At 46.2% G+C, this 17,374-nt stretch overlaps 1 protein-coding gene across 10 annotated transcripts in view; it reads left to right on the forward strand.

Moving 5' to 3' along the window:
• Ten-m (teneurin transmembrane protein Ten-m) overlaps positions 1-17,374 on the forward strand; it is a 455,606-nt gene that overhangs the window by 245,762 nt on the left and 192,470 nt on the right. For 2 of the 10 annotated variants that reach the window (XM_026818674.1, XM_026818675.1), the window contains exon 1: positions 1,553-2,135. The exons of the other annotated variants lie outside the window; for them this stretch is intronic. Coding sequence is in view for 1 of the 2 variants with exons in the window: in XM_026818675.1 (XP_026674476.1) it covers positions 2,123-2,135 (13 nt within the window). In the remaining variant the exon portion in view is untranslated. Of the gene's footprint in view, positions 1-1,552; positions 2,136-17,374 lie in introns of those variants that run through there. 10 annotated transcript variants of the gene reach the window in all.

The raw sequence follows: 17,374 nt of genomic DNA on the forward strand, positions 1-17,374 counted from the left end.
TCAAGTTGTAATAACTTTTCTAGTAATTGTTAAAATTTCAATGCTTTGTCATTATTTTTATGTAAGGATTCAACTTCCTTGTTGTGTATCTGTCAGTTGAGGTCATTAATGTACGGAGAATTGAGAGCGAACATCAGATCGCAAGTAGCGAGTCAAGAAATGATCAATACTCCCTACGAGATTCCTTTTTCCCCTTCGTTTTTAGAGTCGAACAATAACGAAGGTAATAATATCCGATGATCCGAAATTGGTCGCACCCTTTTCACCGATCCAGCCAGGCAATCATCGTCGAACGAATCCCGAAAGCCATGCGTGTCCATTTCCTTGATTTCTCCCGTAGTTCCTGTCCTTTCACCTTCGGCGCGTATCCCGGATTCCCTCCGCGCGCCGCCTCGATCGTCGATCTTTCCTCTCCCCGCGACGATATTTCTTCTCCAGCTTTTTCTCTCTTCCGACGATTCTCTCGCCCGAACGACCGATTATGTCAGCCGGAGTTAAACCCGCGTTTGTTTATCTGATCCCACGTTATAACTACAGACAGACAGGCCACCGGTAGCCGCCTCCCGGCGCGTATACCTCTTGGCTGCATATATCTGCTGCCTCTCCGAGACGAATGACGATAGAGCGAGCGTGATAAGAAGGGACCCCGGACGCCAAAGGTGGAAAGAGGAACGAACGTGGCGTGTGCTCCCGTGCTGTCGCTCCGGGCAAAGACTCTCCTTCGGAGGAACGGTTTAGCCGCGATGAATGGATCGAATGAATCACGCGAACCAATTAAGGATTACAGTAGACGCCGGTAAATAGAGAGAAAGTAAGAAACGGAGCAGACCTGCTCCTTCGCGCTTGCTTAACCTACGCGACTGTCTCCTCGCACTTAATTGGAAATGACAAATATACTTCCCCGTTCGGAGCTATTCCGTAAGCGGCGATCGATTCTATCGCACTGTTATGTCCAAACAATGTCAGCGAGTGAACCTGCTGACCTGGAGACAAATGCATTTCTATGTCACACGCATGATTTGGTAAAAAATTGTAGGTCAGAAATTGAAATTGTGATTCACGGAATTCGTCATGAATATGCACCTGCTGAAGGAAATTTACGAAGCGTGTAACATATTTTTTAATCACACGCGATTGTACGATCTTAATGGTAGCTGAATGTAATTTACTGGCTAGCGGTCCTCGAACCGGACCGAGGGGGTGTTCGACGCGAGAAGCCGACACCTCTCGTTCTTCACAGGGAGTCGGAGCGCCGATTTAGGGGATGAAACACGGAAGTAGGTTCGCGTGTAGGCGCATGCATCCATCCACGGCTCGGGAAGGGTGCACGGACGATAAGGGGAAGGGATGCGGGAGTCCACGGAGCGAAGGGGGTAACAATGCCGACGAGGACTACCGAACAGGACGAAAACGTCGACGATGTCAGAGCGACGACGTTTGTTTCGCGACGACGGCGCAATGTCGCCGACGTGTCGCACGCATGCGCCGCGTAGTAAGTAACAGCCGCGGACTCGGGTCGAACCGGGAAGCCAGTTCAGTGCATTGCCAGCTCCTGTACCGCGAACGCTGAACCCTCGTGCGTTCACCGCGTAATCGCGAAATCTATAAGCCTGTCGCGACCACCCTTTTAACTGGTCATCGCACGCTCGCTCGGTGCTCCGTTTTCGACCGGGTCCGCCGCCAGCCAGCCGCGCCGCTACGCCACGGACAGACTCGAACTTCTCCGACTCGCTCGGCGCTCCACGAACTTGAAACCCGGTTCCGCTCGCCCGTGCCCTTAGCAAATTTTCGTCGGCCCAGATTCGATAAACGGTAGTGTCGAACATTGGCGTGCGCCTATACATGTGTCGTGCCTTCGAGCGACAGGATACACCGGCTGTCTCTGGATATAACACCTACTCGGCACCGTCGTGTCCCCGGTCCCGTGTCAACGATTTATCCGTGCCGACTGACAGATCGCTGGACGTGTCTCCCGTCGACGAGTACCACCACCGGTGCCCAAGATGATAGTTACATGATGATCGGAATGATGATGGTGGTTTAAGAAAGAGTGTCGTGCAATAAGAGTGTTGTGCGATGTCAAAAGAGAGTCCGACCGCTGGTGTTCTTTAGAGGATCTTATATGTACCGATTGGGTGAGTTTTTTTAATCTACATTCAATGACAAATGGGTTACCATCGCGGCGTCATTATCATTTATCCACGCTCGGATTTGATTTCATTTATTTTTATTGTCATCGAGATTGAGTGCGCGCTCTTTCGGTGTACCTGTCTCCCCACCACGCCCAGAGTTTGACCGCTCGTTCGTTGTCCTGCAGAACTTTCTGCTCCGAAACATGACAGGCACTTTTTTCTTCCAACTTTTTCAAAGCGTTTCTTTTTTCCCCCTTTTCATAACGCATAGCTAGGTTATTAGTACGGTGACTCTTTCCAGAAAAGTACAACCACCTCTCACAGTGCGTGAGATCAGAGGTCGCGTTTTCCAATAATTGAAGACTGGGACAGCTTGCAATTAGTGCGAGATAAATCGCAGTACACTGTTCCTTGAACAAACGTGAAGTCTCGTCGTAGCATGTATATACTTAATTAATCAAGGAAATGTAATGGTGTAAAAATTCGTCGTTGGTTTTATAATTAATAAGCTGTTAGACTTTATTAGGAAGTAATAGTATTCTTTAATTATATTACGAAATATAATTCCAATATAATGCTTCGAATGTCTGTTTGAAAGTTTGCTTAATCAATGATTAATTGTGACACAGAGACAGTTGCACATTTTTACAAATCCCGAGCCTCGACGGTACGCAGTAATTAGCGAAATGACAAACGGCGTTCGTCGCGTCGTACACTCGTTTCGCAGTGGCTCGGTGACATCGGACACTGGCACTTGCCGCTCGTTTGCAGACGGTAGCGCAAAGAGTAAATTTGTTTAGAAACGGAGTCCGTTGACCCGAGGTTGGCGCTTGACATTCGCGTTGAAGAAAGAAACCGGCGCTGAACGTCGAGTGGACGAGCTTCTCCGAAGCTTCTTAGGCTATTTGCCAGTCACGTGAGAGAAGCTCACGCGACGACGCGATAATGTTAAAAAGGCCGCGGGTAAAGACGGGGAACGGGGGAAAGGGGGGGAAAGATTGATTGGATCGTTCCCTTCGGGGTATAATATACACGCCTTCTGTTTAATCCCCAAGACTTAAGACGAGCCTTGTATGCACCGGGTTATCAACGTTTTTTAACGCGAAACGCCTGACGTGAACTCTACACCCAGCGAAACTTAATAGTGACAGATTAGAGAGCCCCGTGACCCTAGATTAGAAACAATTCCTCGTGCGTGTTTATTAATATCCTTCAAGAGTGGCAGTCTTCACGATCAAAACTGCAGATTTTTAAATATTCAGAAGAAAATGGTATTTGGCTGCATCTTGTAATATTAAATTGTATTAACTCACATCAATAATGCATAAACATCCGAAGCTTAGTTACGATACGAGTCAATTTTATTTTCGCGCATTTCTGTCAAATTTTAGAAATATGCGATCAATTTGATCTGAATATTCCTGATGCTTGACGCATATCGAAACTGATAATTTAGACGTCACGAAATCGAGAAGAGTCGTTCATTTTGAAGAGGACAGCGCGTTACAGGCCGCGCTATCGGTGGCGCTTTTTAAGTGGAAATGAACGCGAGACGGGGATATTCGCTCGTTCGAGACGACGACACGTTCGTGCGGGTAGCGTGTCACACGTGCCGTTGGCAGCTACGAAAATAGTTGCGCGAAAAATAATGACCCCGTGGCTCCGGGCACGCGAGCGAGACTGCCAAGTTAGAGAGGCGAAATTGAGCCTGGATATGGTAATGGTAGAGATGGAGAGAGAGTGAGTGAGTGTTGGCCCGTTCCAGCAGTGTTCCCGTGCAGTGCTGCGCGGTGTTCAAAGCACCACGCTATTAGGCCCCTTGTCACGTTGAAAACTATACGCGAGACGAGAATCACCAATAAAATCGAGTCATCGTTCGGGACTCTCGTATTCCTGTCCTTTCTGATTCACCTTTTTTTATTCGACATATTTTGTCCAGGAACGAATTGTTTTCTTCTTCGAAGTAAATTTTATAATACATAATAGGAACAATGTTTGATGCTTACCATATTTGATAACGAGCTATGAACCAGGTCTATAGACTCTCTGACTGAGCAATCAGAGAATCGTCTATTATTTAATAAAGCATAATTCCATGCATTAAAAGGTAGTTACAATCGACGTTGGCATCGAATGCGCGGGATTAAATTGACGATTAATATTTCTTTGCTCATCAGAACGGTCTGTGACTCGGTAATTGCTTTAAACAATGCGGCGGTGCGCATTCGAAATAAACGAGGAAGCGTCGTCGTTCGAGAGGTCGGCGAGCAAGCTTCCTCTCCGGGTCTTCATCCGAAGAAAGTTGGTCACGCGGATGTCGCCGTTGATGATTCACGCGATCCTAATTAGCCTTAAAGACGATTAAACTATGTATCTGTCGGAGGACAACGGCAAACGGCAGCGATTAGTTTCTCGGTAGTGGCACGGGCAATCAATTGCTCTTGATGGAACGGATCAATGAATGAGAACGCTCCTTTGGTCTGTGCGACTGCCTGTTAAAAATACTTAACCGGCCGGTCGTCGACCTGGCCGGCCGCCATCGCCGATACCATCGACATGCAAATGTAGTCCGCGTGTGCGCCTACATATTTATGCATTCTTCGATTCTAACAACTCTCGGCCAGCCTTTATTCGCGCCGTCGTCGCTGTCGCCGTCGTCGTAGATTCCGACCTCACGCCGGGTCTCATTTAGGGAGCTCGCTCGAGAAATTTCGCATCACACATTTCGATTCGGCTCGACTCGATTTTCAGTTTAATTGACCAACTATTCTGTAATTTCATGACGATACGCTCCCGCGATTAACGCCGCGTTCGCGCGTGTCGATTAATTGAAGCCGTGCCAATTACATCGCTCGCAGACGTGTCATTAACTTATAGCACTGCATGCGCGAGGAATATCGTGTTAGATTTGATGCGACTTGAACCCTGCCACGATTTCATCGCGTTTCGTGTTCGCAATTAGGAATTTTTTTTACATCTGATGGAAATGATCGGTGTAAATCTTGACGAGGCATTTCAAGCGAAATTGTTAGCCGATATCTCCCGCCGTGAGACACGGTTCACGAGTCAACGCGAATTCGCGTCACGATGAGCGTCGAAATTCCCTGTAATTGTTTAAGAACGTCGAGGCACGTCGACAAAGACGTCCCGCTGATCGGTAAATATTCATTTCGTCGGCATCGATCGCGAACGTAATCGGTCGGCTTAACAACGGTCTGTGCCGGTGCTCGAAACAGTGACCGACATTTTCCCTCTCTAAAAGCCATCGCTTCTACTCGCGACGTTTGACTAGCTAGTCGACGTTTTACTCCCTTCGGGTTTTCCCTGTTCTTTTTAAACGGCCACCCCGGGCCCAGCCGGGCGAGAGGAAATTTTCCCGGAGGAAAACGCGTAACGGGATATTCTACTTTGTGGCAGCACGGGCGAAAATAAAAGTATCGACGCCGCGCCGAGTTTTTCCCGTCGAAGTGAGTCGTTGCAAAGAAAAGAGGGAAGCGTACATTGCTGATAAAAAGTTACTTTATTCATCCGCGTCGCTGCACGTGCGTACATCGTCGATTCGGAATTAATATAGGTCATAAATTGCTAATTGCCGAAATTGTCATCGAGCTCATGTATGAATGATTATAAATATGTAACGTACGTTGATTCATGAATGATCATCACTAATGTACAAGGAAATTACGAGCTATTATAAAGGTTCATCGACAGGAGTTGTGGCATAAAATATTTGCTTATATCCGTGGCGATGAAATCCCGAAGACTATTCTAAGAATAATAGTTCCGCTCATTTTCCCGTGGACAGCAGTATCAAACTTTCTGCCGACGGTGTACTCTAGAAAGATGGAAGGGTGAGCGTCAGACCGAGGGTTAACGACGGATCGCAGGTATCAAGACGAAGGTGAGAAGAGACATAGGGCGTCGCGAAGAAAATGCACGGTCTCTGAGAAGCGGAGGATAGTCGCTGTTTAAAAATGCAATCAGGATAATAGCGGGGCGTCGCGTCGGTCCCGTGATAGTTGCAAGAAGGAATTCCTTTCTCTCGCTGTTTCTCTTTTTCCTCTTACTTCCACTGGACCACCCTTCTTATCTCACGTCTGTCTCCGCCGGAGTCACCCCCGATTCACTTCGCTTCCGGCGTGTGTTTACCCGCGGAAAACATCTTTATCCCCCTCCTCCTCCTCCTCCCCCAGTCTTAATTTATTAAAAGCGCTGAATGTCTGGCTGAGGGTGTAGAAGCGTGTGAGATAATTATTGCAATGTGATCTGACGCGGCCACGTGATTCACTGATAGATGATTCAGTCGACAGGATCCTACGGAATTGTATTAATACGATATGATTGAATCGTGGAAGTGAAAGATTGTGTCAATTACTTTCAACGCAACGAATACATTTTGACAAAGCAATTTATGAATGTACTCTGGAATCCGTGATAAGACCTTGAGTACGCATATCAATAAAAAATGAGGAGAAAGCCTGGCAGCAGAGAAAGCAACTCCGCTCGGGCTCGGATATGAAAAGAATTTCGCACTATTTTCGCGAAGGTAAAACTTCCTACAGTGGTAAAGTTGTTTTTTTTTTTTTTTTTACGGTAACTACTAATCCTGAAACAATACTTTCTCCGCGATTCGAACTTTTCCCCGACGAGGAAATAACTTGGCTCTTCAAGTGGTATAAACTCGAGCTATAAACGGCGTACGATTAGATTACGATAACCCTTCGTTGAAATATTTCCCGAAGCTCGTAAGCCGTAAAACGAGACTCAAAATGTGATGGCTGGCGTTAACAAGAATAATAAACGTCGATGGTGCAATTGATTTATTGAATTTCAACGTCAGAGTTATAGGATGCCTGTACACTCAGGAAAAGGAATTTTTAGTTAACGAGCTGTTTTATGCAAAACAATATAAATAAGAATTCCTTTTACCCTTTAAATGCCGTCGCACGTGTGCTTTACCTTCGATATTCTGCAATTATTCCGTAAAAGGACTAATGATTAATAACTACAATAAATCCCGTAAAGCTGCGAGTCTCGATTGTTACAATGAACTTAAAATTAACAATGAGATCAAGTTTTCTAAATTGCCCGTATTAATCAATTTCATAATGAAAAATACCAAAGCCGTGCGATTGGCTTTAGTAGAATTAGTCAGGAGAAGAGAGCAGCGGGTAAATCCCGCGTTTAATGAATGGCCACCGTCTTTCAATAACGAAATGCATCCACGCGCTGTATTATATCGGTTTTGCTTAAAATACAAGCGGCTTTTTCCCTTTCACGGGTTCCGAGCAGGAATATTAACAGGTCTGAGGGGTGGAAGGGCCTTTTGATTCGACGGTAGCCATGGCTGGTGTATTTTTATTCGAATTATTTCTCCCGTCCCAACGGCCAGTCCGTCAAAGGAGTGCAGCAAGTACATTAATTTCGGGACGACACCCCAAACACAAACTAACACACGCGGCTCGCGCAAACCTGTGGGTGTGCATGTGTCACATATGTGTGTGTGTGTGTGTGTGTGTGTACGTGTGGTCGGGCGTGTAGGTGGGCCGGTGACCACGACACGGTATATAGCGACAGCTAAACCCTACTAAAGCTCGTAATGTATAGCCTAGCTAGCGCAACCCGTGCTACGCCCTCTGGCCGAACCCTACGGTCCCTCGCCCCCTCGCCCCTTCCTACCGACGACCACCCTCCGTCCTCTGTTATCTCTTTTCCATGCATCCTGCCTTTCCGCTACTTTCCACCTCTCGATGGTAACTAGAAATCCCGTAGGACTTTATCGAGCCATCGCGACGCGTTTAATGAATCGCTGATTAATTAAATAGAATAAGTTTTATTATTTAAACCATTACCGGTTCAGCGAAAAAAGGGAGAAATAGCACTTCGAACGAGATGAATTACGAATCGGACGAAGTGCGTTCACTGGAGAAGGTGTAAAGAGAACTCCGGCTGACAATAAGTGCAACGTACGAACAGGAATTCGGTGATTGCCCGTTACAAAACACGCTCGATTAATACCAACTGTGTAATTATCTCCTGCAGGAATGGTGCTGCTGTGTCTGAATGAAAACGCGCGATAGTATCATCGCGGAGAGATGGTTGATTCATTCGGTATGCAAAATAGTCGATAGCTTTAATCTTCGAAATGTGATCCGGATCGGTTTCGAGCTCTATTTAACTGTTTATCCCATCGGTTCAATCTCCATCGGCCGAGTATTCACGGTTCCCGTGGCCGATACAAACTTTTGCCCCGAAAAATGAAAGCTTTCCGCGATTATTCCACGGAGGAGGGTGGGAGCATAAAATAGCCGTACGCTTGTTTCCACCGGGACGTGTGCGAAATATTTTTTCATCCCGCTCGATACCGCGCCGGGGTCTCTAATAATCGGCCGGCAAATCGGATATCCAGAGACTACCGAAAATCAACTTCAATTTCGGCATTCCTTTTCAGTATTTGCGTTCACATATTTATTGCGCGAGCCGAAATCGGATACGATGAAGCAATGCGATTAGGACAATAAAATCGAACAAGAAAATTGTCCGATTTGTATTAGCTCAATACGTTCATTTTATTTAAAATGATTATATTTCAAATGATTCACTGGTCACTGATTAAGCGCAATGAAAATATACTTTTATTTGTTGAAATGCAGGGAACAATGCTTGTGAAATCTGCTTGATATAGCTTATGATTTAGTATGTCCGAAAGGGTTAAGTATCATAAGGTCAGGTCGGAATATCGTGAGTCGAGGCGCGTAACATGCCGCTGATTAAATTATCAAAAGCGTTGAGGTTATTGGGGTGAAGGGTGGGTAAGTCGTGCGGATTCCTGTTTAACTGATCGCGGGGGGTGCTACGCGACGGGTCTCGGTTCAATTAAAAATGTATGAAGGGGTGGGGCTGCCGAGTCCTGACATCCCCAGCATCTGCCCTTCATTATGCACCGGTATTAATTTTTCAAGGTTTACCTCCGAAGGATCCGTTTTTCTACTCCTTTCGTTTTTCCTTACCGTGACACTAATACCGTGCCTGCTGAATATTAAACTAATCAAATTTCGGCTGATTTAATATAAATTGTATTATGTTCCCGGAATTCTTTATATTCATTTGCAATAATAAAGCACGAAGTGATGCGTTATTAATAAAACTAGAATTTTCAGTGAAATATAATAAAACAGACTAGCTCTTATTTTGATATTTGTTTAAATATCACATCCCCTGGTAAACATTTGCCAGTATAGGCCTCGTTGAATGTCCCTGGACTGTAACGTAGCACCCAGGGTGGGCAGTACACGGTATCCTCTTTAAGGGATGTTCGGAAAATGTCGGACATTCGACGGTCGGTGGTTCCACCCCGGCGATCCTCGGTGATTCAGTGCGTTCACGGGAACGGTCAGATAACGAGTGAGTCTTTAAAGCCTTCGTTCCGGCATCACAAATCACGTTAAGCACGTTAGGATTAAGGTTGGCGGGGGCGGCACCGCCGACTCCAATTACGCTCACGGACCCACACCACTTCTTCTCCTGCTGCTGCTGCCGCCGCCGCTGCTGCCGCTGCCTGTCCCTATCCACCGGTTCCCTTTTCCTTCGCCGTCCTGTTTTCTTAAACCTGAATTTATTGTTTATTCTCTCCGGCGCTAGTTCGGACCCGGCCGTGGCCGTTTCTCGTGGGAGACACGGTTAATAAATCTCCGTCGTCGTGTACCGCGCGCCGAGTAGGAAAACAAGGTCCTTTCTTCTCCCCCGCGATCCTTTTCCACGCGTCACTTCCGGTGAGATCTTCCTCCCTTACCGTGGAATCAAGACCCGGGAACCAACGCGGCTGAAATTAAAGAAAACACCAGCTAACTGGCAGGGGGCCGGCGATATTTTTTAACCTGGCTGCAGTCAATTACTGCCTCAGAAATTCCCTCTTCCATCTCTGATTTCTACTTTTGCTAAAAATTTTTATCAAACGTATGATATAACTGATTACTCTTTGATCTCATTCAAACATGTTTCATATTTCTCTATCGTACTTACATTTTAACGAAATTTCATTCGTTGTCGCAAAGCTTTTTTTTAAGGGGGTCAGTAAACAATTCTTATTGTCCCTCTCTGTATAAATGCCAGGCAATGCACATTTCTATTTCATATTCGAATCTTTTACAATTTTATTAAAGACTTGTCAGAGCGACAATATTGTTCACTTTACTCGTTGTTTATCCCCCATCGACAGAAATACGCGATATAATCACCTGGGATACCGACGTGGGACCGAATCGATGACACAATTTTTTTTTTCTCATCTCCCTCAGCGAAATCAAGCCGCTCGGACGAGGATAATTGCGAATCAAATCGAACGTTAGAGCACTTCATTTGTACATACGGTCTCGTCGCGCGCCGCAAACCAATCTACGCGTGCTCCGGACACAGTCAATTGAAATCACGATGAAAAATATGAGAAACAGAGAGATCAAGTAGCCGTGCGAGCGCTAACGAGTTACAGGAATATCGTTGTTGCTATTTTTTCTTTGTAAGCAAATACGCCAATTACAGAGAACATCGAGGCAGTGAAATTATTCCCGTATCGTTGTCAATTACACTGGTCGAGAGAAAAGGCCAAATGAAAGAAGCTTATACACTTTTTATTGTATAATTACTGCAGTACCTTAAAAATTTTATAACTTTAATTATGTTCAATATTGCTATCGTAAATTTTTTAATATTCTTCTTGAATATTATTAACGTACGAAAGATAAATTGAAATTATTTTACTGTTCTTTACGCCGGCGAATGAAAGGTACGGATAAGGAGAATCGGTAGCGGAGTTATGTTTAATGTACGGCAGGGGAAGTACGTAGCGGGAGTCGCGGTAATCTTACTTTCACGAGGAGTTAATTAGGCAACGGGAAAAACGTGTTACGTGTGGGTGCATTGGCAAGCGGCGCGGCACGGCGGGAATTTGTTGCCGGGGGATTTGCATATTCACGGACGCGCTGCCGCCGCGCAGCTAGGTACTTTGCCCAACGCGAAAACATTTACCTTCGGGTAGTCTTTATTATTCCTGGCCGTTGCGAGGCCGTCGAATCCGAAACTTGGCTCTTTCCAGACGAACAACTTCCTACCCCGGCTACTCTCGAACTCTCATTATCGTGCAAATGGAAGTAAAACATTCGGAGAACTCCCGCTATCCTTTTCGCGCTTATCGTCCCTCGATAAAAATCCACGAGTCTCAGTTACATTTGTAAAAAGCTCCTTACATCACTTCAATAATGTTTAATGAATTACATAATTAAAACATATCTGTATGAGTTATTTCAAAAATTTTTTAAATCTGGTAAAGAAGCATCGCTCTTTTCTTACATTAAATGTACAATAAATGTGACGGTGTTTTGATTTCGTTTGGGATGGGGAGGAGTGGGAGGAAGCGCTCGCGAATCGCAGTGCTGTTTATGTGATTACTGTCCTTTGCCGATTGCCCTTCGTCATTCCCACGCGTAGTAACAGTCGGGAAGTCGCATAAAGTACGTCGCAGCGTAAGAGTGAACATACGATTGTTCGCGTACGTGACTATTCGATAATTTTGTGATTAAGTAGTGGAATTATGACATAATTGGACAGTCTTCATCCCGAGATGTGAGGAAGTGAATCGTTTGGAGGAGTAGCAGTCGACCAGTGACGAGAATGGGTTAAATTCCACATTATATCAATTAGGTTAGTGTAGTATAAGTTAATATTATCGTAATACGTATTGTATAAAAAGAACGCGTTTGTTCTCAATCGACCGTCGCTGTGCGTTCATGAATGAGCGTGGTGAGGCGGAAAAATCGCGGGCTCGGAGAAGACAAAAGGTATCACGCGGAAATCCGTAGAATGCCGCAACGGTCTAACCGTAACCGTAAGTTTACCAACGACGCGGCTACATTTCCCCAAGTGGCAGCGGTAGAAACAAGTGAGAGAGTAGAGAGCAGGCTGAAGCAGAGGGCGGCGAGGGAGATATAGGCATTTGGGGGATGAGATATATAGGCGGCCGGCTCTAGCATCGCATCGGCGCGATACATAAATAACGATATCGGTGTTTTCACAAGCACACACGCTCCCGAGCGTGTAGAAGGGAGGTTACTCTACCGTGGCGGCTAGCCGCGGTATATAACTCACCCCGTCGAGAGTCGTGTACACTGAATAGAGTCACCGGGATCGATACCTATTGGCCTGTACGTAGATACGTAGCTACGGGACAGGAATTTTTCCTTCCAATTTTAATCCTGCCCGCCCGCGTGCCCGCCGCCGCGACAAGCCTATCCGCCCGCGGAAATCGTTCCGGGCTCCCTGGCCGTTCGATGCCTGTTTAAAGTGATAGGATTTTGCTCTCTGCTATCCGTTGTTTACCCTGCAGCCGCGGACCTGAGCCAAACATGTTAACTCCGCCAGACTCTGTCGCTCGCGAGAGACGTCCGATTAAAGATGTAAATGAGTCTCGGGGAAAAAAATGTTTACCCATTTTATTCTATGTTTTATTTATCGGAATCAGATCTCGAGTCAAGAACAGAACGATGCGTCGTATGACAGAAACTAAATCTATTTTATAAAATGATGACACGTATTATTGTTTCATGTGATTCACTTGAAAATTGTAATTTCGGCTGTTGCCGCGGGTTTCCTGTACCGTGACGCGGCGAGTTTCGGTCAGATGGGCTTTTCCGGGGTGTTTAGGGGTTCGGGTGATATATCGGGGGATAAATACAGCGCGTTTCTGTATATAGCCAGGCGTGTACCGGCCGTTTTACCCCCGGGATCACGCGACACCAAATAATGACCGACTCTGCAACCCCGGATTAGCAAATCCCGCGCGGAATTAGGTTCGTGGCGCAATGATTCGAGAGGTTCTCGCAACAGCCGCGATCTCGTGCCTGGCCTCTCGACTATGTGCCCGTTGTATGTTCCGTACCTAACCGGGCTGGATCGATTAACGTGATCGTGGTTCCGTTTTAAACGATAAGAAAACCCAAATGGATTGGCCTATCTTCGCTGAATCATTATTAAATGGGCCGATGCACGTCGGTTAAGACCGCGATTAATTGTGGTAGGAGATCTGTTAAATCCCCAGTTCTATTGATTCACTCTTAGTGAAATTCGAGCTCGACGAGAAGCGTAATAATTATTGTTAAAGCCTCGTGGCAACACTTACGAGTCGGAATAGACTTAAACGTGTGGAGTGCCGGTCCATACGGGCTATTAATGGCTGATGCCGGCGATGACGCATCGCTTAATTATTAACGCGGTTCGACAGATGCGTGAACGCGCAGGGATCCGCGCGTGATTCGTTCCACGCCTCGGAAGTGTAACAGTAGCACGGGGGGCACGACTGGAAACGGAGCCCTGATCAGGTTTGCGCTACCGCTGTCATGAATAATGCAAGCACATCTACTTACTTAGTGGCGTCTCTGACCCGTCCTTAGCGACGACTCCATCCGCGAGGCCCGCGATTGCCTGCGACGACGCATCCAGCTAATCCCGGCCCCGGTCAATCGAACCGTGCAATTTGATCGGTTGCAGGCGAGAGCTACTTGCTTTTTGCGCGGTCGAATTCGATCTGCCACGGCAAGAATCCCGTTACGGGCCGATCAATCAAACGTCACTTTAAATCCTCTCCGTCCTATGCACGAATTTCGAGCATGGATATTTGATATCCGGTATTAATTAACAAGCGACATGCTCGTTCTCTCGTACGAGATCTACGCAGCCAGTTGATTTAGTTCGGGAAACGAACTGGATTCAGTCTCGCATCGAACTCCGACTCCCCTTTCCTTCGTTCGACAGTTTCAATACTGACATCTTGTTGTCGATAACTGTTGATTGATACACGATAATCAATTTCTCACGATTCGTTTCGATTGAACTTCTTATAAACATTAACTAGTAGTATTATAAATGCAGGATTCTAGAAGTTCAAGCAACGACGACAATAAAAGCAAGGGGGGCACGAATGGTCGGCCTATTTTTGAGGATCACGGTAGAAAAAAAAAAGGAGTCGCATACGTAACGGGTGGCAGGCGAATACGAGCAGCTGTGTGACCGAGTAAACGCGTGGCTTTTTATTCGTCCGTCTCGCTAATGATAAAGTACCGCGACAAGGGAAGGAAAAAATATGGAAGCGTACGGGGGTGCATACAGGTTATCAGGGTTGCATCGTGGTAAAGACACGGGGTGCAACCACCTCGCGATGAAATATGAATGATCGTGTTCTCTCCCGGCACAGATGGCTGAATTTGAGGTCGCTACTTCCTGCAGCAATAATGCTCCCAGATCAATAGGCTACGGCTATAGATACCGTCGTTGAGTCGAGTCGGATAACCCCTTTTCGAATTCATTTCTCCAGCTATTCCTCTCGCCTCTTTCTCTTATCATTATTCCCTCTCCCTTCCCTCCTCGCCTCTTTTTCTATTCCTCCGTCTCAGTAAATTTCTTTCTCGATTTTTTGCTCCCTTATTCTTTTATTCTAACTCTTTATTTTTATCTTTCGTCCTGTCTCTTCCCCTGTCTGCTTCTTCATTTCGTTCTCTATCTCGTTTTCACGGTACGTTTCTCCGTCACTCTCACGCTCGGCTTATACTACTAGGTCTCTCTCAGACCCTTCTCCGACTTCACGTTCTCTCGTCGTCCTATCGATTCGCTTCGGCTTATGGCTTTTTTATTTCCGGGTACAGAATAGTTGGAAGAACGCCTGAAGAATTGACCACAGCCGCTCTCCGACGGTTCAGCTTTATTAGTTAATCATACTGACCCCGTTCTATTCGCGTATCTTACATTCTTCGACTCAATTACACGTCAAATTAATCCTTTATCCCCGATCGACCAAGGCTGTCCATCAAAATTTATTTTTTTCTATTCACTCGACCCGTTTATAAATTCTATATTACGCATTAAGTTTAGACTAAACCCGATTTTAGTTTCATACGAAGTGATTTTATTAATTAATAGAAATGATTATTTGATATGCAAATCGTTCAATTTGGAGGCGTGATGGAAAGTGGGCCACAATTTTTACCGGATTCACAGAAATAGCCGATCTGATGAAAGACGCGCGGCCGGGGATGTCGCGTTGCATATTCATACGCGGGACGCGCGTGTGGATTAAGCGGGGGCGACCATTTCCCGATCGAACTCGGCTTTCTTCCCGTCCTCGCGGCCCGTTAAGCTCCCGGAATCGCGAGAATCTTGCCGGCTGCTCGCGTTAAATATTGAAACAGTAAAATCTGTACAGCCTCGCTTCTAATTGAACGTTGTCACGTACCCAGATGAGTGAATGAATCGAATTCCCACTTAACCGGCCTGTTGAACGGTCACAGAGGTTCCTGAATTTAACAGAATAATCGAAGATACGATGAGAGATCCTCGTCAATTTTTACAAAAAAGGAGAACGAATTTAATATCGCAGCTTATTTAATTTTTCGATTTCAATTTTTTTACATGAAACATTCATCGTGTTACACAATTATTATCAGAATTTGATACAACCAACAAATTACGAACTTTTCCATTCGAAGTTTCGTATTTCTTTTAATGTCATTGAACCGCGTGGCACGTGCGCGTGCATCGAATAATCACCCATTACAGTCTGTACACGCGTGTGTGTTTGTTATCTAAAAATGCAAATGGTACTCCGTCGGATTAAGAGTAGCGTGTACCGGGTAACCCTTGTTTAACATGAAAAACTGAAACTGTGTGCTCGGGGGAGGAAGTTTGACGCAATAAATCTGTTGGTACAAATGCTGTTGCTGCTGATTACTTCTAACGAATTGAACAATTTCTTTCTCTCCTGTAAAAAATTACACAGAAAATATGTTAAGCACTTAACGTGTTATTTTGCATAAATATTCGCGGCTTAATATTCGTTACGTTGTCCGGTATTATTTTATTTAATCAACGAGACCGTCGAATCCGCTGGGGGGGAGTAGTGAAAACGCGACCCGCAAAGTTTTGCGGTGCTCGTTGTCCAGGAACTATTGCCCTAACCGTTACGGAAATTCGATCAATTTCGCGAAACAGTCCATCGCTGGCTAGAGGGGGGGAGGGCAGGGAGCCACGGGTCCGATAAGTGGACCAACAGAAACGAGCACGAGGGAGGGGGGGGGAGTAGGAGGGTCGCCTCGTAAACTTGATTAGTCTGCGAATGCTGCAGCGTCTGCACTTAGCGAGTCGGTATCGAATATTCAGAATTGTGCGATGGTAGGAAGGGAAGAGTTGAAATTGAAAAAACCATTTGTGGGGATCGTACGGAGAGCCGGGATTCTCCCGTGAGAAATCGGTAAGTCAAACAGAGCCGAGGCAATTAGAGCCGTTTGATCGAGGCCGTGACCAAGTCTCGCGTTAAGGCATATAACTCGGGCAACTTTTACAATCCGCTATTGCGACGGGGAAAAACAATTTCTTCGAATAAAATTATTGAACGTGAACTAACAGTTATGTGAAGGTTTCATCGAATCGTCGCAGTGAACTTTTCCGTCTCACGTCCCCTTAAGTTTTTCTTGCAATTTTCTGTTGGAAATTACCGCATTACTAACTAACAGAAGCCATAAATAGATTCGCGAGGAGATCGTACGCGGCGCGAGCTAGAATCTCTAGCACGGACGGTTATAGGCTAGTGAAAAAATAATCGGGAGAGAGTTGAGAAATTGTTGCGTGCGGAGGTAGCTTGAGAAGCCATCAACCCTTTAGTCTGCCGGGAAGGAAAAGTGCGAACTAGGGCAAAGGCAGGGTGGTGAAATGGTTAAAGGGCTAGAATAAGAACGGAAAGGGTAGGAGGAAAGAGATTCATCGGACGAATGGCAGGAACGGAAGAACACAAGAATAAGAAGGAACACGCGAGTCGGAGAGGACTGCGGACGGACAGAGAGGGAAAAAGGAGGAGAGTGTGAGAGGACAGAAGCGGGTGGCGGAAAGGGAAAAAGAGGGTGGTCGAGGGTTACCATGGCGACCCTGTGAACCAAATGGACCCACACACACGCCGTCGTTGTCGGGCCATGCCTGCCTGCCTGCCTTGAGTGTGCAACCGGGGGAAAGAGGACGCTGTCATCTCTGCACCACTACCATCGCCAGCCTCGTCTCCCGATCCTCTCTCTCCTCGGGCCCGCTGACGACGGAGGCACACAGCCAACGGAATTATGCTAAATCCTCGACGACGAAAATTCGCGACACGACGTCGCGACGTGTACCTACCTTCTACGTGCTGTATCGCCATCTCGAGAGAAATCTCGACC

The sequence above is a fragment of the Ceratina calcarata genome, unplaced genomic scaffold, assembly GCF_001652005.2.
Source record: "Ceratina calcarata isolate Rehan_Ccalc_2016 unplaced genomic scaffold, ASM165200v1 scaffold84, whole genome shotgun sequence".
NCBI lineage: Eukaryota > Metazoa > Arthropoda > Insecta > Hymenoptera > Apidae > Ceratina > Ceratina calcarata.